This window comes from Hemiscyllium ocellatum, chromosome 13, assembly GCF_020745735.1.
Source record: "Hemiscyllium ocellatum isolate sHemOce1 chromosome 13, sHemOce1.pat.X.cur, whole genome shotgun sequence".
NCBI lineage: Eukaryota > Metazoa > Chordata > Chondrichthyes > Orectolobiformes > Hemiscylliidae > Hemiscyllium > Hemiscyllium ocellatum.
Genome location: NC_083413.1, coordinates 59,483,435 through 59,508,871, shown reverse-complemented (window position 1 = coordinate 59,508,871; position 25,437 = coordinate 59,483,435). Strand labels below are relative to the sequence as shown.

Sequence of the window (25,437 nt, the reverse complement as noted above, 5' to 3'; positions counted from 1 at the left end):
AAAATACAAAAATTAAGTTTTGGAAGATGAAGGAACTGGTTTCTCATTAATATTTAACAAAAAAAATTTAATATTTCTATCTCTCAATACCAGTGAAAAGGAAAACGTCAAAAAAACAGTGCATTTAAAAACATAAGTTTTGAAATAGTGCACAGTTGAAAATAAAAATCAAATCTATTGGGCAAATGTCATTTGTCTATTTTAACTATCAAAAGGAGGGAATGTCAAACAAATAAAAGACAAAAATAAATCTCACTTCAGACAGATAAAAAGATTTGAAACAATTGTCATTTAATTACTCGGTAAGATTCATAGCTGCACTTTATCATCTTGCAGTGGCTTACTTTATGTCATTGCTCCCATCCCCTTCTAGTGTGACAATGCAGTACAAGACAATAGCACTCTAAGGCTAATCCTCATCTGAACTCTTCCCCAAAACTAAACTCAAATTCTTTTAGGCAAAGAAATTTGAATGATTTTTTTCAAAAGATAAATTGAGCAACAATTGTAGATAAGTAATTTCTTCCTTTAATAACTATTAGGAGCATATAACATAATGCATGGCAAAATTTGCAGTGCATCATTCACACCTTTTAATTATACATTGGCTGTTCTCAAATACAGAGCTGTATTTTCCATTATTCTTCTGTTATTGTAAACTGTTAAATGCAGAAAATGAAAACATGAAATCAATTCTGCTGAGCCTGGGGTGTACTAAAGTAATATAGCAAACATCTGAAATCCAAAAGCATTAACTCACTAGCATCAAATTTGAGGTAAAGGATACACGTGCTTTTAGTGGAATTATAACCAGTATATAATGAACACTGATTGCTTCAGCAACACTAGTGTTAACTGAATATAGCTAAATAGTGATGGTAATTCAAAATATTGCAAACTGTGTGGAGTTTTCTTCATTAAGATGTTTTCTGCAAGTGAAAATGCTGAACAACATGACCATATCTTTTGCATGTGCTCATGAAAAAAAATCAAATCTCCCATCCTCCTGAATCAGACTGTGCACCCCACAGCAAAAGGGAATGTACTCATTTATGTAAATGTCAAAGGGGGGGAAAAAAATGCTTCTTGCTTATCACAGTTGAAGAGAGAAGCAAATTGTTTAATAGGTATAGGTGTTTTTTTTTGTAATCACAAATATTTCCTGTGTCATTATAAAAATGCAGCTTACATTTCCCCCATAAAGTGCCCCTGTTTATCAATGCCTGGTCACAAACTGCATACGACAGGAATTTGCAGTGTACAAATAAAGCAAACACTGAAAACCATCGTACTGTAAACAGACCAGGAATCACCAGCTTACAACACCTAAATGGCATTATGGCTAGGATAAATGACACATTTTTATCTAAAAATTATCTTGCACAATTTTTCTTCATTAAAGACATTTAATTAAATCATGTTAGGTTATGCACAGAATAAATATAGAACAAATATACTCTTATGTAATATGATGCTATTTTACAATTTTAGTTAGAAAGGTAGTTTTCTTTTTCATATCTTTTGCAGTTTTATTTCCTGTGCTTCTAGCATTGGGCACAAACAGTGTTTACTCAAGTGAATATTTATTCGGTCCTTTGGGCAAAGTAGGAGTTTGTCACCTGAATCTCTACTCAACTTTAATAGCACTGTCTCCATGGTAACATGTAAGTAGAATTGGTTCTACATGTACACGTCAAAGGTGCAGTGCTATTGGAGGTCGGAGGTCAACGGGAAGAAAACCCTGTAGCCATACTGCAGCCAATGACTGGTGTCATGTCCCAGATCTGCAGAAAAAGCAAAGTAAAAGGTAAAAAAACAGTTATAGCAATAAGGCATTTTATCTTTCATTGAAATATACAAGTTCTGAAGATGCTTGATCAGATAGATGATGATTCCACTTGGCTGGCAATGTAAAATGGAGAGGCACAGACCCTTGATAAAAGGGAGTGAAAAGAGGAGAACATTCTTCATTCACATAGGTTGTGGATCTTTAGATAGTTGTGGATTTGTCTATTATAGAGTACATTTAAGGCTAGGATAGGCAGACTTTTGGTCTCTCAGGATATCAAGAGACAAAGCAGGCAAGTGGAGTTGTAGCCCAGGATTAGCCATGACCATACTAACCGGGCAAGCATGTTCAATCAGCCGCATGTTTATTCCTGCTGTTATCTTGTCTAGCAAAGTTGGGCAGAGTAATTGTAAATTGGGAAGAAGGAAATTAGACTTTGTATAATTGTAAAATGCTGGTCGGGGAGGTGGTGGTGGGGAATCCTTGCATGGTTCCTTTAAAAGATGTTGCTTTTTCAGGGCTTGAGACATTTGAAACAGTTGTCTGTGGAAATCAGGCGGAACATATGGAAGTATAGAGAGCACCCGAATTGAATCATTTGCATCAAAAGGCCATACGATTAGCAGGCCAAGCGGTTTTTAAGCAAAACAACAGTCTTTGAACTTAGCCAATCAATTCCAACAAGGCCTTAGATACCAAAAACCTATTAAATTTAACTCTGATGGTTTTGACAACATAGGACTAATCCTAAATGTAAGAAATATTGATATTTCATCAAGGGTATAAAAGAAGGGGCCAGTTGGACAAAGACCCAGAGAGCTAACAGTCATCCACCAGAGCTAACAGCCCTCCGCCCCTGAGAGGGGATCGTGGGCTGTCACAGGAATTTATGTCTTAGAGAAAGCACCATCCAAAATAATAATAGTACCAATGGCGGAGAAGACATTTCTGACAGAAGAAGAGACACAGAACATTACCAATGACATGTGTCCTGGCTGTAATTTTGAGAGACTAAATTCTATTTTTTTGTATATGAGTGGGACTTATATATATATATATATATATATATATTGGAACAGCATACCATTAGAATCTTATTTTATTTGGGAATAGTTAATAGCTAGAATGGATTTATTCAGATTGTTAATAATTTTGTTAATTTGTTCACGGTTAAGAGTCAGATAAATAAATTGTTAGTTGTTGATTTTAAAGGAAATTGTCAGTGATTTATTTTATTTAACCACTAAAAGTTGCCAAAAAGCAAACGACACCACTTCTCACATTTTTTGTTTAAAAATACAGATTATAGAGAGTGATGCTCCTCTTCAGGTGTTTCAGTTTTCATTCTCAGAGTTGGGGGTCACCTTCGCTTTATAAGACTTGTGTTCTTTACAGACGATAACATTTATATTCAACTCGCACAGGTTACAAAATTACAGTTACCAATGTCCATTTTCTGAACAGCCACAGGTAAAATTTTACAAACCTCATTCATTTTCTTGTATGGCTTTCCTAGCTTGCACAGCAAGACCAGTTTTTTGGATTGTGGACACATGAAAATGCCATTATTCTCCAATTTAAAAAGGCAACCAAGCAAAAGAATTCTCGCTTATGTTGAGGTGTTGGAAACATTGCAGCAAGTGAAGTGGAAAATATCTGCTGAGGGACAATAATTGTGGTTCCAAGAAAAAAAAAGAGAGTGTGCCAGAATCTGGAATGAGACTGGATTGGGCATTGTCTTAAGCCAGAATCTCAGATAGTTCAATCCTTAGTTGGCTTCTTGTGCTGTGCTCTCTTCTCTGCTTCAATGAGCCTTGCACATCCACTAACTGAGCTATGCAAATAACTGTGGTGTGCAGGATACAAATTTTCCAAATTTTTAGAGCTGCACCATAGAAAGCATCCTATCTGGATGTTTCACAGTAGGGTACGGCAACTACTCTTCCCAAGACTGAAAGAAATTAGAGTTGCAAACATAGCCCAATCCATCCTGAAAAGTAACCTTCCATCCACTGGCTCCACCTATACTTCCCATTGCATTAGGAAAGCAACCAACATAATCAAAGACCCCTCCCATCCCAGTTATACTCTCCTCCACCCTCCCCTTCAGAAGGTATAAATTAGTATACATGTACAAACAGGTTGAAAAACAACTTGTTCCACACTATTATTATCCGTTTACGAATGAACCTTTAATGTTAAGGTTGATCCCTCTCTGCACCTTCTCAGTATCTGTAACATTGTATTCAGCATTCTGTTCTATTACCCTGATGCTCTTGTACAGTATGACCTGCTTGTAAAGCACGCAAGACAACACTTTTCACTATCTCTATATACATGACAGTAATCAAATTACATCAAATATGAAAACTCCAATCACTAATGTTTGTCATGTTGAAATGCAGAATACTGGAACTCATGCAATCATTGAAATGTCAAAAACCGCTGTGTTTGTCACAGCTAGCTAAAGCTAGATATGATATTTTTAAAAATGCACTAATAGCATAAACGAGGATGTGGGTAAAATAAAAAAAAACAGCCACCCACTCAAAGTGAACAGTTTACAACTGTGTAATCTTGTGTACTTTAGCAGTTCCGTTGTAATACAGCTGACGGGATATGGTGCACAGTTGGAGACCGAGCCACACTATAACTATCATCTTGTAGGCTGTGGATTTTAGTTTTCGAGGAAAACTAAGGTTGATTGAGGAGTCTAATATTCCCCTTTTGAAATCCAATGCAATACATATTGTACTGAACGAATTCGAGTCCCAGGAATGATTGATAACATACAAAAGTAGGAAAAAAAGTTAATCATTCTGTCCCTCCAGCTTGATCCCAATCATTAAGATCTTGGCTAACCCATTCAATTCAAATTCTACTCCCAATAATATTTGATTCTCTTTCCTTGCAAGAAACTATTCACTGTTTAAAAGATATTCAATACTCCTGCTTCTACCACCTTCCGAGGAAGAGTTCCAGTTGGACAACACTGAGGGGAAAAAAACTCTCTCCTATCCTGAAAAGGGTGACCCCTAATTTTAAAACCGTGCTCCCTAGTATTGGACTTACCCACAAAAGTAAACATCCTTTCATCATCCACTTTGTCGTGATTGGGAGTTTATATGCTTCAAATCAATCCGTGAAACAAGCCCTAATTAATCATGGATTTTCTGTCTAGATTGAAAAACAGTGTTTTTATATCTTGTACATTGCTACATCTCCATCCTTCCACCTGTATACCTAACACTGAAATACAGGTCTAAGCCAAGCAACACTGAGTGAGTGATCAGAACCATGATCCTCCCATCAGAACTGGATTTCATACCCATGTAATAAATATTGTATTGAACTTAATTGCTGAAGCAGGTTTGTGTGCTGCTAATTGTTTTCTCAAATTCTAGAGACAATGTTACTCACATTTTTAAACTATCTCTTGCCTCCGAACCAAAATGAAAATGGATGTGTGAACACATTGAGGGAAAATGACCAAGAAATCTTGGCATGTGACTCTTCCACACAAATACATAACCCCTGAGCCACTGTAGGCAGCAGAGTGGCTCATTGGGTTAGCACTGCTGCCTCACAGCACCAGGGACCTGGGTTCGATTCCAGCCTTGGGAGAATGTCTGTACGGAGTTTGCACATTCTTCCAGTGTCTGCGTGGGTTTCTTCAGGGTGCTCTGGTTTCCTCCCACAATCCAAAAGATGTGCAGGCAAGGTCAATTGGCCATAGTCGAGGTGCATTAGTCAGAGGAAAATGGATCTGGGTGGGTTACTCTTTGGAGGGTCGGTGTGGACTTGTTGGGCTGAAGGGCCTGTTTCCACACTGTAGGGAATCTAATCTAATCTATGTAGCCTCTCTACAAACCGATAGCAAACGGCATTTCCACATGATAGAAACTAAAACTATTAACCACTCAAATAAGATAGCTGATTTCATGCCTTCAGGAAGGAGTGATGCTTTGCCAAAATGCACATTACAAGAAACAATGGTTTAACATAGACAGAAAACTAATAATTTTTTGTGATAATCAATTATTGAGAGCACATTTAAACCCTAAAAATTTTTCAAATAATCTGGGGCAAAACAATATATCAATGATTTAAGAACTGGGAAATACTTAAACTTCCATAAGTGAAGAAAAAAAAAGACCTGTCAAAAAACCTGCAAGATTAGTGAAATTTGTGTCATTTATGGACAAATGGTATAGCAACATCAGGCAAGGGCCTGATGCACAATTAAATATAAATCTTCAGAAGTTGCTGTGTGTGTTGTGCCATTGCCCTCATGATTTGATTCACCAAAGTGCCATTTTGCTATTTATCTCACAATTGACATAAATTGAACATCATGAACTTGCAGTATCCTCATGTTAGATGTGAACTAAATTGCTCAAATAATGGGTTTGATAGATGCTGTATGGTAATACACATGTCAATCTTGTTGTTATTACACATCTGTGACCGTGCAAAAAAATTTAAAGGTCCCACCAAGTGATACAAATTGCTCATCCACTTGAAGTGTAAAAATATTTTATAAATACTCTTAATAATGGCAGTAATTAACAATGATATCACATTCAACGACTGTGGAACTGAAAGTTAATGATTGAAAGAGTGAAATCTCATTCCTTCAGGTTGTCAATTGTTTCAAGAGATTTTAGAAAGGTTATCTTTAAAAAGCTCTTTCTCTCCCAACCCAAAATTTCTTTCCTTCCTTCTCTTTCTATACCGAATTGAACTGTGAATTCACACCCTGTAATTCACTGCTCAGTTTTTCCTCTTTACTCTAAGGAATGAGAAATGTAAAGTAGAAAGCCAGTGATTAAAGCTGGTGGTTATTTAAAATCCAAATTCTATCGCATCGCTGTTATCAACTCTCACTTCCAGAAACTTGGTGGGCAATGTTGTTTGATCTGATAGGAGCAATATCAAGTCTAAATAACAGATGCCATTAGGTACCCTGGTCCATCATTTCTGCATGCCTCCCATCTTTACGCAGGACATTAAATGCAACATTCTTCCCCCAATAATTTACTTCATGAGTAATGGTTAAAACTTTGCAGGAAGGCTTGTTTAAGTGTATTGAACAAACTCCTTTGAACTAAGGGCTTAAGTCAAGTTGAATAGGCATCTGAGAGATAAAAGCAAAAATACCTTCACAATGCGATCACTTCCACAGGTTACCATCAATCCTCTTGTGTTATCCAGATTCATGTGTGCGATATTATGTTTGCCTTCATGGAATGTTGCCAAAGAAGTTCGACTGTAATATTAAACATTGCAATAAAGATGCTTCAGAGTCAGCATCAATAAAAACAATTGAAAAAGTATTCCTGTCTGATAAGTTGGTACTGAGATCATTTGCAGATAAATAGCACTCATAACTTGCCCTGAATATCCCATTAAATGGCAAAATAATTTGCTTAAATAAATAGTCTCATTAACAAATGCTAACAAAATTGTCGCTGAGTCCAATATAGTTTACTTCTGCAATAGGCATATAGTGCCTCTTATGGATTAAGATCATCTGAATGATTTTTAAAGATAGAAGAGAGAATTAATTTTCACTGCTCAGATAATCCTGCACAAAGGAATATTTATCTTAAAGCAGATCTAAGTCCTTCATGGATAGAGCAGGAAGAATTTCTTCACGCAAATGGCAGTGGATATCTGGAACATTATTCTCAAAAAAGCTACCGAGTCTTGACGAATTAAAAATTTCAATACGAAGACTGACAGCATCATCTTCATGAGCAGGTTTAAACATGTCGAACTAAGACAAGCAAACAGAATCACTGCTGTCTCCATGGCATGAGATAGCCTCCAACAGGGTGTTTTTACCAGATGCAGCAATGCTTATACTTGCTCCATAACCTGAGAAACTAGGCACAGATATAATAGTGTTGAAGAATTAAACAGACATTCATTACGCATAAAAATTACATTCCCCATGTGCACAAGGCTAATTTTAAGTTATGAGGATTATAACAGAGGAGCATGTTTTGAATAGAGTCTCAATAACAAAGAGACCAGAGAAAAAAATAGAGTACGAGACCTTTATATCCTCAGGTTACATGCTATGACGCTGTAGTAAAATCATGAGCATGTATCTTAAAGGTATACTGACAGAGACATAACAGAACAGTGATTTAAATCAGCAATGATCCAACTGCATGTGAAACAACCTATTCTTGATCCTCATGTTCTACTCATACATTAAGCCTTTACGTAGAAAATATTTTCTACAGTACAAATGAGGGTTTCTAATGATGAAAATGGTTTCCTATCTCTATTTTGCAATTGAATGCAAAGTCCAGAGATTTGCAACGTACAAAGTAGGAACAGAAGTAGGCCATTGAGCCCCTTGAGCCTGCTCAGCCACTCAAGCAGCTAATGGCTGATTTGTGTGCGTTTTGAATTCTACAATTCCAACTTCTCCAGATAATCCCCTGTTGAAGAAGAATGTATTTTGTTCTGGTGTAAACATAGTCAGTGACCAAACCTCCTTCACCTTCTTTGATAGAGTTCCAAATCACACAAATCTCAAAAATAATTCTCATCTTGTTCTTTTTGAATTGAGGAGTTGTATTTGTTACTTTTCAGTCTGATGGAATCTTTCCTGAATTTTGAAAAATTAACACCAATGCTACTTCATTGGTCACCATTAAAGGTCTTAGAATGAAGCTATTGAGGATCTGAAGTTTTGTCAGTCCACAGTCCGTCAGTCAGTTTGCTTTTTTCTTTCTTTCTTCATTCATTCATGGGATAAGGGCGTCACTGGCATGGCCAGCATTTATTGCCCATCCCTAACTACCTAGAGGGGAGTTAAGAGTTAACCATATTGTTGTGGGTCTGGAGTTTCCTTCCCCAAAAAGATATTAGTGAACCAGATGAGTTTTTCCTGACAATGAATTTGTGGTCATCATTAGATTCTTTCGACTAGATAGTTATTTAATTGAAATTCCACTCTCTGCCATGGTGGGATTCAAACCCAGGTCCCCAGAATATTACCAGGCTCTCTGAATCAACAGTCTAGTGATAATACCACTCGGCCATCGCCCCCTCCCCCCCTCAGCACCACTTCCCTTGTTATCGTAGTTTCACAAAGTTCCTCTTTTTATTGTACCTCCTGATTGATGCCTTTTACTGGAATGTCTTTGTATCCTCTTTTGTGGAGGCAGAAGCAAAATATTTCTTTCTTTCATCCATTTTATCAACTATTAACTCTCTTCTCACTCTCTACAGGATCAACCCTCACTTGACTTACTCTTTTCCTTTCTAAATACTATACCAAGAACATTTCATATGCACTTATATTTCTACCTAGTTTCCTCTTTTACTTTAATCTTATACTTTAATTTGCTCTCCTGATTTTTCTTTCAGCCTTTTCTACCATTTTTACATTCTGTCCAATCATCTGACCAGCCTCTCAACTTTTATTCAATTATATGCTTTTACACTGAGTTTGATGTCTTCATTAATATTTTCAATTAACCACGGATGGTGAGTCCTCTGTTAGAAATTTTCTTTATAGTCGTAATATTTGTGTTCTGAGTATTTTGAAATATGCTGTTAAATATCTGTTGCTAATTTTCTATTGATCTATCCCCTATCCTACTATCTCAATGCACTTCAACTAACTCAGCTTTTAGGCCCAGTGTTTCCCTTACTCAAGTTTAATACACCAATCATGGATGTAGTCTTCTTCCATTCAAACTGAATGTCAAATCCACTTTGTATGGTTGCTGTTACCAAGGCGTGCCTTTACTCTGAGACTACTAATTAATTAATCAAACAATACCAAGTCTCACGAAATCTGCTCTGTGCTTGGTTCCAGAACATGTAGCTTTAAGAAACTCTCTCAAAAGAATTCTATGAACTCATCATCCAAGTGACTACAGCTAATTTGATTTTTCTACTTAATATGTTGATTAAAATTGCCCTATTTTTTGCTGTCTCTATCACAAGAACCCTATATTTCTATTTGGTTACTTTGTCCCACATTGCGCTACTGTCTGAGGGACTATATACTGTACCACTTCCACTAATGACTTCTTCCCTCTCTATCCCTCAATTCCAGCCAAACCAATTCTAAATTCTGATCTCCTGAACCAACTACGCCATCTCGGATTGATAATGCCAGCTCTCTACCATAAAATAGTTTCCTTCACTCTTCTTGAATGTAACATTCCCTTCAATGTGCAGGTATAGGCTCTATCTGAACACGTGGGGTATACACAAAGTTAAATTAATTGTAAGTAAATGTTAACAAAATAAATATGATCTGATCCAATCCTTGTCACTATGCTGTCATATTTCTGCAAGTCTATTAAATCAAATTTAAGTGAATTGAAGTACATTGCTATGCATGCTACATGCATTCAGATGAAACCTTTGGTTATATCTTTTATTTATCTCGGCAATGCATACAGTTGACAATATATACATCATTTTGGATAATGATTTGCAAATTAACCTCCAGCACACTAATCCACAGATTTTATTCAAAACACTCTCTCATGAAGTTGGGTGAACTCAGTAAACAGCTGTATCCATTCAATATCATGATTAAGCATCTAGGCCACTTAACCAATGCAAAATAAACTTGGTGTTCAGTGAAAGTGTCCCATCTGCAGCTTACAACAAGATTAAGATAGTGGATCATTCAAGGAAATAATTTCTTATTTTCTGCAGTTTTCTTGTAAACTACATCCAATATCACACTTTGATTTTAATTATTTGCAACGAAATCCAAGTGTTTTTCTTTCTTTCCTTCCTTTCCAAAGTGACAGCACAGCAAAGAGCACCAGCTGGTTCCATGGGGAACATAACTGCAAACACCGACTTTGGGTTTTAGCTGTTGTACGCTTTGGCTCTAATATGCCACACCAGGCAATCCCAACAGGAAAATATTTCTACACAGAAAAGCAGTTTTAATCTCAACAAAATGGAACTCTGCCAATAAACGCACTTCGTTACAAAATGAAAAGCAAGGATATATAGAGAAAACAATTGTAAGTGCTGAAGGTGTCTGATTCAGAGAAAAAGCATTCTACACAGAGACAGTATTTCATGCAAATAATTTTTTTCTAAAAAAATCAACCTAAAATATGGATGCTGTGTCTCTCCCAGCATTTCGGAAATGCTGAATCAAACGTGTCTAACTTCTAACTAACCAGCAAAATTAATCCATTTGGATCCTAATCAAGCAGCAGGCAAAGAAATCATAACCAGCAAGTGAGATTTACACAGCGCTGTTGGTCTCCTCTAATTCATTAAATTGCCTCACTTTAAATAAATGCAATTTCTTTTTATCCATTTCACACTTCAGCTTGAAGAGTCAATGGGAGATGCAATCTCAACAGGTAGGTGAAATGACAATACTCACTCTTCATCCTTGATGGTGTCAAAGCAGTCATTACAGACTCGCACCTGAAACTCAAAGCCCATCACCGGGTAGGTCGTACACTTGGTACTGCATTTCCCACAAATAGCTTTGCCACATTTTCTGCAGTGATGCTAAATGTAAAATAAAAGATTTAAAAGAAAATATTAAAATAAATTTCCACTCCATCTCCTAAACAGAGTAGCAATGTTTTTCAAACAATGGCTCACATGTGAGTGACCTTCAAATCTACAACTCTTCAGATTGAGTTTCTATTCAATTTCTGAACTGAAGCATTATAATTGACATTCATCTGTACTATTTAAATTTGGATGGGTTCTTAAATCTCTATTTTAATGGACTGAATTTTAAAACTTACAGGTGTAGACATCTTGAGAGTTTTTCCTGACACTATATAAAGTCAAACAGTGACATGGAATGGTAAAGAATTAGACTGGCCATTTGACAACACCCTGGAATGAATCTTCATCAGAAGAATACATCTTTCAAATCTTTAAAGACTTGTCCATGTCAAACTGTCCAGCTGTGGTATGGGCATGAATAGGCGGAATTAGACATAATGGTGGAGGTCAATGGATGCGGGGAAAAAGGAAATGTGATAGAATTTTTTTTGAATTTCAAAAATATACTTTATATGTACTTAGATCATTTAAATAAATAAATAAAAGATTCTTAAAACATTTTTGCACAACCTTTGCAGAGGAAAATAGAAACAGCTTCTCTACAGTTGCGAGAAACAAAGTAACCTCTGAATTAGGTTCATTTTCAGGCACTGAGAGGGTCTAACTATTGAACAAACCCTCATTACACTTTGGCAGAAAAACCTTAGATGGTGGACTTTCTCCACTGTGCTGTGGCAGCAGCTGCCCCAAGCTTTAGTGTGTCCCTCCACATGTAGACATCGACCTTGGAATGTGCCAGTCTGCAACATGCAGTTGGAGGTCAACTCTTTACACTGGAAGACCAGTGCGTTTCAGGTAGACCAAAGAAGAGTGTCTTTCATTGATGTGATAGCCCTCCAGGTGCAGTCGATGTTTGTCTCAGTGCGCATCCTGAAAAGCAGACTGCACAGCACAGAATCCTGCATCACTGTGCTGTTTGGGACAAACCTTGACAAAAACCACTGCATTTCTCTCCAGATTTTCTTTGCAAAGCAGATGTGTGACAGTCTCATCATTAGTGCAATCACTTCAAGGGCACCGTGTGGTGGCACACAGACTGTGCACGCATGGAGGATCTGACCGGCAGGGCCCCTCTTAAGAATCAAGCAATGTCTTGGGGCTTGAAGGAAAGTTCTGGTGAAGTGGTATTCTGCCAAACAACATTGACAGTCTGCTCAGGGAACCACCTGACAGGATCCACCCCCTCCTTTTTCCTGCAGGGTCTCAAGGAGTTAACTTGACCAGTTCCCAATGGATTTGTGAGTAAGTGTGTTTTTTTTTTAACAAATTTTTCGTGAGGGACAGGTGATGCAGAACAATCCAACCACTTGAGGCATTCCACAGCAAAGAGGCAAGACCGATCCTTCGTAACACAGGGTCAGCTCGAACCTCAGAATGTAGTGAAACTTAGTTTCTGTACTGTAGGTCTACACATAGCTTGGTACAGCTGCATACAAAGGTAGCTTGGGTACATCCTTACCAACCCCCCGCCCCCCATTATTGTGTTCCTGTGGATCCAGTCTATTTTTGATCCCCAGTTGAAGATGGCTTCGCGGACTACAGTGCCACAAGCCCAGGAAATAGGTCAGACCTGCACATATACAACAACGCTTAAAAGTACATCACACCAGATGATCAAGTTTTGACCTGCAATGGAGACAGAGCGGTGCTCTAACAAGCCACGTTTCTGCCTCACCTTGGTGATACGCTCCTCCCGAGTATGTTGTGCACACCACGACCCCTCCGAATCATGCTCCCAGAACCTTCAGGTGATCTGTCCTGATGGTGAAGGGGGTAAAGGATTGGTCAGCCCAGCTCCCAAACAACATGGCTTCGCCCTTGCCTCGGTTCCAGAGGGCAGTTCAAACTGGGCACTGACAGTGGATTGGTGATGTCATTCACGTACACGGAGGCTTTCACCTGCAGGGCTCCACAGCCTGGAACAGTCTCCCCTCTCAGGCTCACATCCTTCCTGATGGACTCAGCAAAAAGCTCCATGGAACACAGAAGCAAGTCAGGAGAGAGCATGTCCCACATGTAGGTATGCAATATCCTGTCAAAGGCTTTCTTCAGGTCCAGGCTGACTAGGCAGGCATCTATCCCCCTGTCCTGAACTTAGGCAATTGTATCCCTGAGGAGCATGAGAATCTCTGAGCTCATCCTGCCCTGCTTAGCTGAGGTGAATCACCAGTCCCGTAGCAGACCTGACCCAGCTGTTAATCCAGCCCCACAGAACTGAATACAACCTGGCCAATAGGCGGTCACTTCTGGAGTTTTATTCTTTTCAAAAGGACCAGAGGGTCTTGTTCAGCTCATCCAGAGATTACAGCTTGTCCAGCCTCTCTCATGTGCTAGGACTCTATGATAAAGGACAGGAACGACTGGGAAGCTATGCTATCTGTGGGCTTTGTGTCATACAGTCTGACATAAATGGATTTATTGATCCTCAGGATGTCAGATTGAGATGAAGTTACCAAGCCAGCATCTTCCTTCAGGCTGCTAAGCACGGAGCTCTCGCTGTGCACTTTCTGGAAGAAAGGTGAGCACATCTCATCCTGCTCCGCAAAAAGTTATGAACTATGCTCAGTTTACAGATCAGTCAGATTTTCTGATATTGCAGCAATATTTGATACTGGAGCCTTCACACTGAAGAGAGGCGAATGCATTCCCATAACTCCCATTGTCTTCATTGGATTCATCCATTTCCACATTTTGCACCCTCACTTAAGTCAACCAGTGAATTTGGCTTATGTTCCTAGGTCTGCCTCATTTATGAAAGTACGTTTTTTGCTAGCCATTATCTTTAGTGGGGAGGCTTTGATTATACAAGCACTTTAAGATTCTTAAACTTCTCAATATTAACAATATTGGCACGAGTTTTCAGTCTCAAGATTGCTGAAAACTGAAATACAACTGGAGATGTCCAATCTAAGCTGTCACCTCTAACTTCTGTCGACTTGCCCATGAAGTTTGAACTTCCAATAGAGAATTCCCCTGCTCGCCACAAAAGTTTCCAACTTTGGCCCAGAGGCTTTGGACAGTTCACTGATCTGGATTGTTATCCACTGAAATGCTATGCAGAAAATGTCTAGGCCAATTGCTCAATAACCATAGAACTGAACTCCAATTATTCACATTGACCAACCAAATTTACTCATCAACTTTGACTGTTCCCTTACACCTGACCACCTGTCTACCTCGATCCTCCAACAAGCCCTCCTGATTACATAAGCTGTCCGCCACTCTAACCCTAACTTAACTAACACCCATTCCCTAACTCACACACTAACCTGCTATTCTTCTCAAACAATATCAACTTTCTAGAGTTTGTCCTTTTCCTTACCCTTCATGCATTGATCCACTTATACATTCACCAATAAAAGACGGACAATCAGTTCTTCCCCATGATTCTATGTCAAACTGAAGTTTTTGATGGCATACTGTGTTCCCACGCTTGGAAGACAGGGCAAGAAATGAGGAGCAACAAGGTAGGTGAAAGTTTAAACAGAATGGTCACACAAAGACAATTACTGCTCTTTGAGAGATCTGGACCATTGTTAGAGGTTTACAAAATTATGAGGGGCATGGAAAGGATAAACAGACAGTCTTTTCCCTGGGATCAGGGAGTCCAGAACTAGAGGGCATAGGTTTAGGGTGAGAGGGGGAAGATATAAAAGAGACCTAAGGGGCAACCTTTTCACAGAGGGTGGTATGAGCTGCCAGAGGATGTGGTGGAGGCTGGTACAATTGCAACATTTAAGAGGCATTTGAATGTATATATAAATAGAAAGGGTTTGGAGGGATATGGGCCGGGTGCTGGCAGGTGGGACTAGATTGGGTTGGCATATCTGGTCAACATGGACGGGTTGGACCGAAGGGTCTGTTTCCATGCTGTATACCTCTATGACTCTACGACTCTATGTTATTTTATTATGTTTCACTACTAATATATTGGAAATCTTAAGTTTCCTAGGGTTTTGAAGTCACAATTTTGGAAGAACACCTTTCTGTTTTACATACAGTATTTCATCAAACAATACCATAGAGTTGTAGTTATCGCTTATAAAATATTAATTAACATAGGTCAGCATTAGCTGGTTAAAACAAACCTTTGGGATTACATTTTTTTTAAAAACTCTCAAACATTCAGTTTCAGTTCAATCGCTGAAGCCCTAGAATAATGATCATTTAATCTCTGGGACTCCCAAACCATAAACCTATCTGGACATCCATAATTTTTAGGATGTAGTTCTAGAGACTCCCAATTATCAATCAGATTGTCTTTCTAATTGAACAAGATCATTCTCTTGCATTTAGCTGAGAAGTAGCCATTTTTTTGTTAATCTTAAGCCCTTCATTTTACAGAATGACTACAATTGAGCATCATGTACATCCTGGTATGACAGTTGCTCAGGATTGAGAGTCTTTTTTCCAAAAATTAAGGAATGCCTGAACTCATGTTTTCCAGTTCTAACAGACTTATAAGGAGTTTTATCATTATTTTGGGAGACTATTCTTGGGGGAAAAAAAAGTGTTACCTTGTTCGATGTCTCTCTACATGAGCTAAATCAGGTTTTGGTTTCATCACTTTCTGGGAAAAGAACCGCCTGCCTGAACTCAGTTCATTAGTCTTGGATTTCAGTAGGCTGTAGTTTCTCTTGTTAATGTCCCTTTTGTTTCAGTTACAATGACTGGTTTGTTTCTTCCTCTGACCAAATGGATTTTCTGCAATATTTTCTTTTTTGGGAAATGAATAGTGCCTTTTTCTCCTTTTCCTCAGTGTGACAAACCAGTATTGCTCATGTTGGTTGAGACCCCTCCAAGTTGTATATTATTGGTCACACTTCTCAAAAGGGAAATGCCTTCTGGTTTGGCTTCTGTCCTGTATTTGACAATAGTCAGAATATTCAGTGTTTCTTATTTAGATGCAGTCTGAACAGATTGATAGTTTGATTGACCTTGCATCTGTGGCATTTCCACAGAATATTTTCAGTCACTTTTAGATTAGATTTACTTTCCCTACCTATTCCAGCTATTATGTCTGGACCCATTAAGAATGTTTTCCTTTATCCCTTAATCAGATATGAGCATTATTGGAACGACCCGCACTTACTGTCCATCCTTAATTATTCTTGGGAATGGGTGGAAAGACTGCAACCTGTATTGTGTAGATATACCCAAGGTCCCATTTGGTCATGGTCTCCAAGTTTATTTTGGTTTGTCAATGCGATGTGGGCATTGTTGACTAGTTACGATGTTCACCATCTCAATGTTCAGAAGACAGTTAAGAGTCAACCATATTCCTAGGGATCTGGAGTGACGTAAAAACCAGAGTAGATAAGGATGGCAGATTTCCTTTGGTTCACTAATGTCCTTTTTAGCAAACAGGTTTTTACAACAAATGAGCAATGATTATTTGGTCAGCATTAGACTAGCTGTTTATCCCAGATTTCTACAGAATCAAACTTCACCACCTATCGTGCGATTCGAACATATGTCTTCAGAATATTAGCCTGGGATTCTGGATTACTAGTCCAAAGACATGGCCACTATATCGCTATCGCCCCACTTAACCCAGTAAAGGGATGGCAGAATATTTCTAAGTCAAGATGATGTGTGGCCTGGAGGAGAAATTGCTCATGGTGGTATTTTTGTAAATCCACTGCCCTCCATTTTCTAGGCAGTTAAGTGCTACAGGTCAGCAAGTGCTGTTGAAGAGGATTGCTGCATTGCATCTTGTAGATGGTACACATTGAAACCACAGTGTCCCATAATGAATGTTTAAATGGTAGACAGGGTCCTGTTTCAGTAACGTGCTTTGACTTAGATGGCGTGAGCTTCTTCACACATGAGGTACACTCATCCAAACAAATGGAGACTACCCATCAGGCTTGGGACTAGCGCCTTTCAAATGATGGACCAACTTTGGAGTGTAAGCAAATAAGTTATTCGCTACATTAAATAAAAATTCTCTTATGTACTCTGGTAGCCAGGGTGTGTGTATAAATAGTCCTATTAATCTTCTTGCCATTGCTAATCAAAAGGATGTTCACACTGGGGATTCAGCTAAAGCACTGTCATTGAATATCATAGGTAAGTAGTTAGACTATCTTGTTTGAGATGCACATTGTGTTGGAGACGTCCGGTAAAACTTGCCGCTCATCTGAATGCTGCCCTGTTGCGCTCAGGCATAGACTGTCAATATTTGAGCATTACATGTGGAACCAATTCTGCATAATTATCAAGTATCCTCACTTCTGATCTCATGATGGGATGAAACCATAGTTGGAACAGCCGAGGATGCTAAACCTAGAATACTGCCCTGAGAAACTGTTATACCAATGTTGTCATCTGAGATGATTGGCCCCCAATAATCACAATTATCTTTCTTTGCACTAGATAGGATTCCACCATTGAAGAACTTATCACCATAAATCCCTGCCACACCCAAATCTCGAGAGCCCAATTCTCAGCAACTTAAACATCAGGTAAGAAAGGCTTCTTTATGCCACACTGGATCCAATGCTCCCATTTACCCTATCACCATTACCCCCACCTCAGTCTGAATATCACACTCCCCAGCCACACACCCTCTCTTTTATCTCCCCTCCCTCTCCACTCAAGCCGCATTCCTGTTGAAGGGCTCTTGCCCGAATTGTAGATTCTCCTGCTCCTTGGATGCTGCTGACCTGCTGTGCTTTTCCAGCACCTCACTCCAGACCCTAATCACCAGCATGTGCAGTCCTCACTTTCTCCAATGCTCCCTGATGTCAAGAGCAGTTGCTTTCACCTCACCTTTGGAAATAAGCTCTTCTGTCGATGTCTGGACCAAGGATATTATGGGATCTGCAGAGAGTGGTGCAGGCAAAAGCCAAAGTGAGTGGTAGTCTTCTCAGTTTTTATTTTCTTGGTTGCGTTAAGGCTTGACTTGTTTATTGTTTGGGCTGGAATGGGGAATGGTGTCCCCAGGCTGTTCAGTAATGATATATCATATCTTTACTGTACTCACCTCTTGATTTGCCCATTTGCAAGGATGGAGGACCCTCTTTAGCACTAAAGTATTTAAACAGCTCAGGATGAATGCTTCCTACATCAAGCTATGAAATATTGCAAGAGAAAAATGTCAACAAGATCAACCAAGGTTCCAGAATCCACAGTAACATTGCACTTGAACAAACTATGCTCCCCTCGGAGTGTTCAACAGCTTACAGAAAATGGTGATGAGACAATGCACATACACACACATCATCGTGATACATTCTAACATTCAGTACAAAATTATCCTCTTATCTGAATGCTTAAACTGTTGTGTATTGATCACAACTTGGTAAGCTTGCAAGATCAATGGTACATCATGGATTCTGAAATCTGAAGAGTGCTGACCTGAAGAAGCATCCCTCAACATGTCATAGAAAAACTAAGGTTCAGGAGAGTATATGTGGCCAAAGGCAATAGCTCAAAAGCCCTGTTCTAAACCACACCTGCACCCCATTGTCTGCAGAGGTTCGAGAAAGCAGCTCACCATGTTCTCAAGGGTAATTAGAGATGGGCAATAAAGGCTGGCAAAACCAGTGATGCCTACATCCCATGAATGAACCAAGAAATTCTAGAACACCAGAAATATTTTGAAACAAGCATTTACGGTATCAATCATCTGATAAAACCGTCAAATATTTTAGATTTACCCCACATACCTGTCGCAAACCAAGGCTCTTTGTGTCCCACATCTGTTTTAAGTTCCAGAAGAACGGCTGTTTACAGTTTTGACAAGAATCACTTTCCTGCCACTGGGGAGCCTACAAAACAACAATTAAAAGTTGGAAGAAAAATGGAGCAAACAGTGATGCTGTTGCTTTGCACTTGGAAGTATTGAAGGCAAGTCAGAAACCAGAAAATCTATCATTTCATCATTAATATAACATAACTTGGCATACTCAATTTGAACAGTTTGGTTAAGTGGGCTTTTTATTTATATTCTGTGGGTGAATTGCAGGAAAAGCCAAAAGGGAGAGTAAATTTCAGTAGAATCCTGTGGCAGAAAACGAGCAGAGGAGGCTTCTACCCCATTTTCCTGCCACAAAAAGTTACATGCTCCAATTATGCTCTGAAATAACACAAACGTAGTGAGAAAATTCTCCCACTACACACACAGCTGCAGAGAGTGAGCTAATTCAAATCTTTTCTCATCAGACATTCTCCTTAAACACGAATCGCTCATAAATTGGTGCTCAGCTCGATATTACCCCATTCTTAACAGCCCTTTTACAGTGTAACAAATGGAACTGGATATAGTTGCTGCTCCAAATGTGATATTACTCAGATTCAGCAGAGCTTCCACTGATCTAACTAAATATACCAGCATTTGATTAGTTTTTACTTGTCACTGCCAGTGATATGTGTATCACTTTGTACAGTTTTTTAAAATATAATTGAACCACATACAATGTGTTAAACATTCATGCAAAATTAAAAACGCACAGGAAAAGTTTAAGATTCCAGGCTAGCTGGAGTCCAAATGACTGCAAATCAGGAACATCACTGATATGGTTGGTTCCAGTAGGATTTCAACAAGGATATTGCTGATCAGGATTTTAAACATGTGATTTGTTGACATGTAGAGAACAAACATCAAAGTTCATAAAACATATAATTAACTCTTCAAAACGAACTGATAATAAATAGTAAGCAAACAGCCTAGAGAGTCAAAGTCTTACCGCACGGAGACAGGCCCTTTGGCCCAAACTGGTCCATGCCGACCAAAATGTCCATCCACGCTAACTCAGTTTCCCTGCACTTGGCCCATATCCCTCTAAACTGTTCCACCCATGTATTTGTTAATGCCTTTTAAATGTTGTTAATGTACCCACCTCAACCATTTCCACTGGCAGCTCATTCCATACCTGTACCACACCCGGTTGAAAAAAGTTGCCCCTTCAGGTTCCCTTTTATTCTTTCCCCCTCTAGCCTTAAACGGATGTCCTCTAGTGCTTGATTCCCCAACCCTGGGAAAAAGACTGCGTGCATTCACCCTATCCATGCCTCTCATGATCTTTACATCTCTATAAAATCCCCCCCTCTCCTATGGTCTAAAGAAAAAAGTCCTAGCTTGTCCAACCTCTCCCTTTAACTCAGACTATTGAGTCCTGGCAACATTCTTGTAAATTTCTTCAGCACTCTTTCCAGTTTAATAAGATCCTTCCGATAGCAAGGTGACCAAAACTGAACACAATACTCCAAGTGCGGGCTCACCAACATCCTGTAAAACTGCAGCATAACTTCTCAACTTCTTTACACAATGCCCTGGCTGATGAAGGCCAGTGTGCAGAGAGTTGACCTGTCTACCTGTGACTCCACTTTCAGAGACTGTGCACCTGAATTCCAAGGTCCCTCTGTTCCACCACACTCCTTAAGGCCCTACCATGAAACTCCTACCTTGATTTAACTTTTCAAAATGTTAGAGAATGGTTAGAAACAACGAGATTGGGAAAGATGTGATTAAAAAGAAAATGAGTTTTTTGAAGTTTAAAGGAAAGTGAGTCATAAAGCAAACTAGAAACACCAAGACAGGATTTACTGGTAATTCCCCAAGGACAAGCTGTTGATTGACTAGGCAAGCTTGCACTGGCCTAAGGGACAGCAGCATTGTGGGGTACTTCAGAATGCTGAATTTGAACAGCAAATTGCAGCAATTGATAATGATCAGAAAACCGATTTTAATTTTTGAAAAATCTGGTTTCTGACTTCCTTTGCTCCAGAATTGAACAAAGTTGATAATACAGTGGTAGGCAGACAGATAAATCTGTAATCAGGACAACCTTAACACAAGTCCAGTGAGGTTCTAATTAACTCAGTTTAAATGGAGTATGTCAGTGCGGAATTCACAATTAATTCCAGGTCTCTTTTCAAACTTTATTTTGCTAATTCTTTTTCCTTTTTGAAGAAAAGCCGAGAGAGTGGGGAATTTACCACAACCAGAAAAATAAGGGAGGGGCACAGACATGGTTGAAGTAAGTGAGTTATATAAACTGGACAAAAAGGAAGCACAAGGCTAGAGAAAACTAATTTAACAATGCGTAAGTCCTAGTTAGAAACAAAACATTTCCACCCATGATGCAGTACACACTTGGAAATAGTCTCTGAGAAAGTAGTTGCTTGTGATGAGGTTGGATGGGAATGGTAGGGAGTGTGGGGGAAAAGAATTAAATTACTCCTCAAAATTAGTGAGAAACTGGTCAGTTATCAAGGAAAGGAATTAAAGTTTAACGTGAAGCTAATTTCGAGGAAGATGGGAAAAAATGTTTATTTTTCTTATCCAATGTGATGTAAAGAGATTGGTAATAGAAGAATCCTCACTGGAGGTACTAGCTAAAGTCAGATAATGCAATCATTGACCTTAAAATGTTAACAGTTTCTCTCTCCAGAGATGCTGCCTGAACCAACTATTTCTTGCATTATTTTGTTACTGAATGATTTTTCTTGAAATTTTGATTTTATATAATGTTTAAGATACAGCCTTCATTTCTATCACCTTCACTACTTTTAGTGTCTATATTTAACTTTCAGTATCCAGGTCATTTATGTGAACAACCAAACTAGATATCCATGCACAGAAACCCATTGTAAGGAGCAGCTGAGTGATATGCAACCAAAAATTACAGCTCTCACTCAGATGAATTTCGCTTTACATGCAATGTCATGAGCTTAATTAAAAGCACGTCTTCTTTGTCTTTATGTAAAAGATGTTCCTAAAGTTGAAAACTATTAAAAGGAAATTCATTGTCCACATAGTAAAGATTTACAACAATATTGTGCTGTATGAGGAAATTATAAACAATTACTTGGAGAAAAAGAGTCTCTATGAAAAACAAAAAATATTACAGTCAGAAGACACCAGGTTATAGTCCAACAGGTTTACTTGAAATCACAAGCTTTCAGAGCACTGCTCCTTCATCACCTGACTTTGGCCATCCAGCCTGGCATTGGCACCTCCACATCTTTATTAATAACCATGGAATATTTAAGATGCTTAAAAATAAATGAAGAGGTGGAGCAAAGTTATTTGATTACAATGGGTTGTTTCCACTAACCGGGAGGTCTAAAACTAGAGGACATACATGAGAGAGAAATGGTGATAGATTTAGAAACATAGAAAACAGGAGCAGCAGCAGGCCACTCAGCCTCTCAAACCTATCCCACCATTCATCATGATCATGGCAACTCAACACCTGTTCCAGCATTTACCCCATATCCTTTTGCCCCGTGATCCCTTTAGCCCCAAGTGCTATATCCAACTCCTTCCTGTAATCATGCGCGATCTTCTCTCTGTGGTAGTGAATTTCTCATCTCACCCCTAAGGGTTTTAACTCCCATATCCTTAGACTGTGACTCCTGATTCTGGACTCCCTGCTCTCATTGTGATTATCCTTCCTGCGCTTAACCTGTCTTGTTGAAGTTTTAGAGGGTTCTGTGGAGATATCCCCCTCATTCCTCTGAACTTCCATATGGAAGTGGTTGATACTTCAGAAGCATGGCCACTTCCTTTTAAACCTACATTCACCATCTCTTGTCTGGTAGGCTACAGAAGCAATAATCCTCTAATAGAATGGTTTCCACTTTTTGTTCTTGCAGTAAGGTTAAGCTAATTACTCCACTGTTACTCAGTTCAGAGCTGGCAACATTTTTAAAATCTAAGAATTGAATTTTTCCATTTTCCAATAAAATGTTTTTTTGAGAGCGAGATTCATGGTCTGCAGTTTGCCATGGCCCCATTTGACTTTTCTCTGCTCTTTATCTCATTAGTCATAGAGATGTACAGCATGGAAACATTCCCTTTGGTCCAACTCATCCATGCCGACCAGATATCCTAAATTAATCTGGTCCCACTTGGTCCATATCTCTCTAAGCCCATCCTATTCATATACCCATTCAGGTGCCTTTTACATATTGTAATTGTACCAGCCTCCATCACTTCCTCTGCATCTCATTCTACACACACAACATCCTCTGCATGAAATAGTTGCCCCTTAGGCCCTTTTTAAATCTTTCCCCTCTCGCCTTAAACCATACCTTCAAGTTCTGGACTCCAACACCTCAGTGAAAAGACTTTGTCGATTTACCCTATCCATGCCCCTCTATAAGGTCACCCCTCAGCCTCCGATGTTCCAGGGAAAACGGCCCTAGCTTACTCAGCCTCTCGCTACTGCTCAAACCCTCCAACCTGACAACATCTTTGTAAATCAGGACAGGTCTTATACGCTTAAATGGTAAGGTCCTGGGGTGTGTTGCTGAACAAAGATCTTGGAGTGCAGGTTCATAATTCCTTGAAAGTAGAGTCACAGGTAGATAGGACAGTGAAGGCAGGGTTTGGTATGCTTTCCTTTATTGGTCAGCACATTGAGTATAGGAGTTGAGAGGTCATGTGGCTGTACAGGACATTGGTTAGACCACTTTTGGAATAGTGTGTATAATTCGAAAGGATGTTGTGAAACTTCATGCAACTGGCTTCTCTGCTGTCACCTTGTAGAACGATGCAGATGGAGAGGCAAATGTGCTCACTGCTACATTAGAGTGGTGCTGGTAAAGCACAGCAGTCAGGCAGCATCTGAGGAGCAGGAAAATCGATGTTTTGGGCAAAAGCTCTTCAATTGCAGTTTGAGAGGGAGAGGGTACAATCGGAAGTGACTATTTCTGTTGAATAAAGGAAACTATGGGGCTGAGGAAGGAGCTGGCCAAAGTTCAATGGTGCAATACCCTCGCAGGGATGGCAGTGGAGCAACAATGGTGGATATTTCTGTGTATAATGCAGAAGATGCAGGATCAGTTCATTCAAAAAGGAAGATAGATCCTAAGAGGAGGCAGGGGTGGCCGAGGCTGACGAGGGAAGTTAAGAAACATATAAAGTTAAAAGAGAATAAGTATAACATAGCAAAGATAAGTGGGAAAACAGAGGACTGTGAAGCTTTTAAAGAACAACAGAGGATTACTAAGAAGGAAATACACAGAGAAAAACTGAGGTACGAAGGTAAACTGGCCAAAAATATAAAGGAGGATAGCAAAAACTTTTTTAGGTATGTGAAAGGCAAAAAAATGGTTAAGACTAAAATTGGGCCCTTGAAGACAGAAACAGAAGAATATTTTACAGGGAACAATGAAATGGCAGAAGAATTGAATTGGTACTTCAAATCTGTGTTCACTGGGGAAGACACAAGCAATCTCCCAGAGGTAACAGTGGCTGAAGGACCTGAACTGAAGGGAATTTATATTTGCCAGGAATTGGTGTTGGAGAGACTGTTAGGTCTGAAGGCTGATAAGTCCCTGGGGCCTGATGGTTTACATCCTAGGGTACTGAAGGAGGTGGCTCGAGAAATCGTGGATGCGTTGGTGATTATTTTCCAGAGTTCGGTAGGTTCGGAATCAGTTCCTGTGGATTGGAGGGTGGTTACTATTGTACCACTTTTTAAGAAATGTGGGAGAGAGAAAGCAGGAAATTATAGACCAGTTAGTCTGACCTCAGTGGTGGGAAAGATGCTGCAGTCTATTATAAAGGATGAAATTACAACATATCGGGATAGTACTAACAGGATAGGTCAGAGTCAGCATGGATTTATGAAGGGGAAATCATGCTTGACTAATCTTCTGGAATATTTCGAGGATGTAACTCTGAAGATGGACGAGGGAGATCCATTAGATGTAGTGTACCTGGACTTTCAGAAAGCTTTTGATAAAGTCCCACATAGGAGGTTAGTGAGCAAAATTAGGGTGCATGGTATTGGGGGCAAAGTACTAACTTGGATTGAAAGCTGGTTGGCTGATAGGAAACAAAAAAGAGTAGTGATAAACGGCTCCATTTCTGAATGGCAGGCAGTGACCAGTGGGATACCGCAGGGATCAGTGCTGGGACCGCAGCTTTTCACAATATATGTTAATGATATAGAAGATGGTATTAGTAATAACATTAGCAAATTTGCTGATGATACAAAGCTGGATGGCAGGGTGGAATGTGAGGAGGATGTTAGGAGATTACAGGGTGACCTGGACAAGTTAGATGAGTGGGCAGATGCAGTTTAATGTGGATA

The 25,437-nt window shown here is 39.2% G+C and overlaps 1 protein-coding gene across 1 annotated transcript in view; it reads right to left on the bottom strand.

Moving 5' to 3' along the window:
• Window positions 1–269: 269 nt before the first annotated feature.
• The window catches only part of wdfy1 (WD repeat and FYVE domain containing 1), an 83,262-nt gene continuing 58,094 nt past the window's right edge, over window positions 270–25,437 (bottom strand). The window contains exons 9-12 of the mRNA XM_060834859.1: window positions 19,057–19,158; window positions 11,184–11,314; window positions 6,950–7,058; window positions 270–1,784 (exon numbers count right to left, since the gene is read on the bottom strand). Of these exons, the coding sequence (XP_060690842.1) occupies window positions 1,725–1,784; window positions 6,950–7,058; window positions 11,184–11,314; window positions 19,057–19,158 (402 nt within the window). The 3' untranslated portion in view covers window positions 270–1,724. The remainder of the gene's footprint in view (window positions 1,785–6,949; window positions 7,059–11,183; window positions 11,315–19,056; window positions 19,159–25,437) is intronic.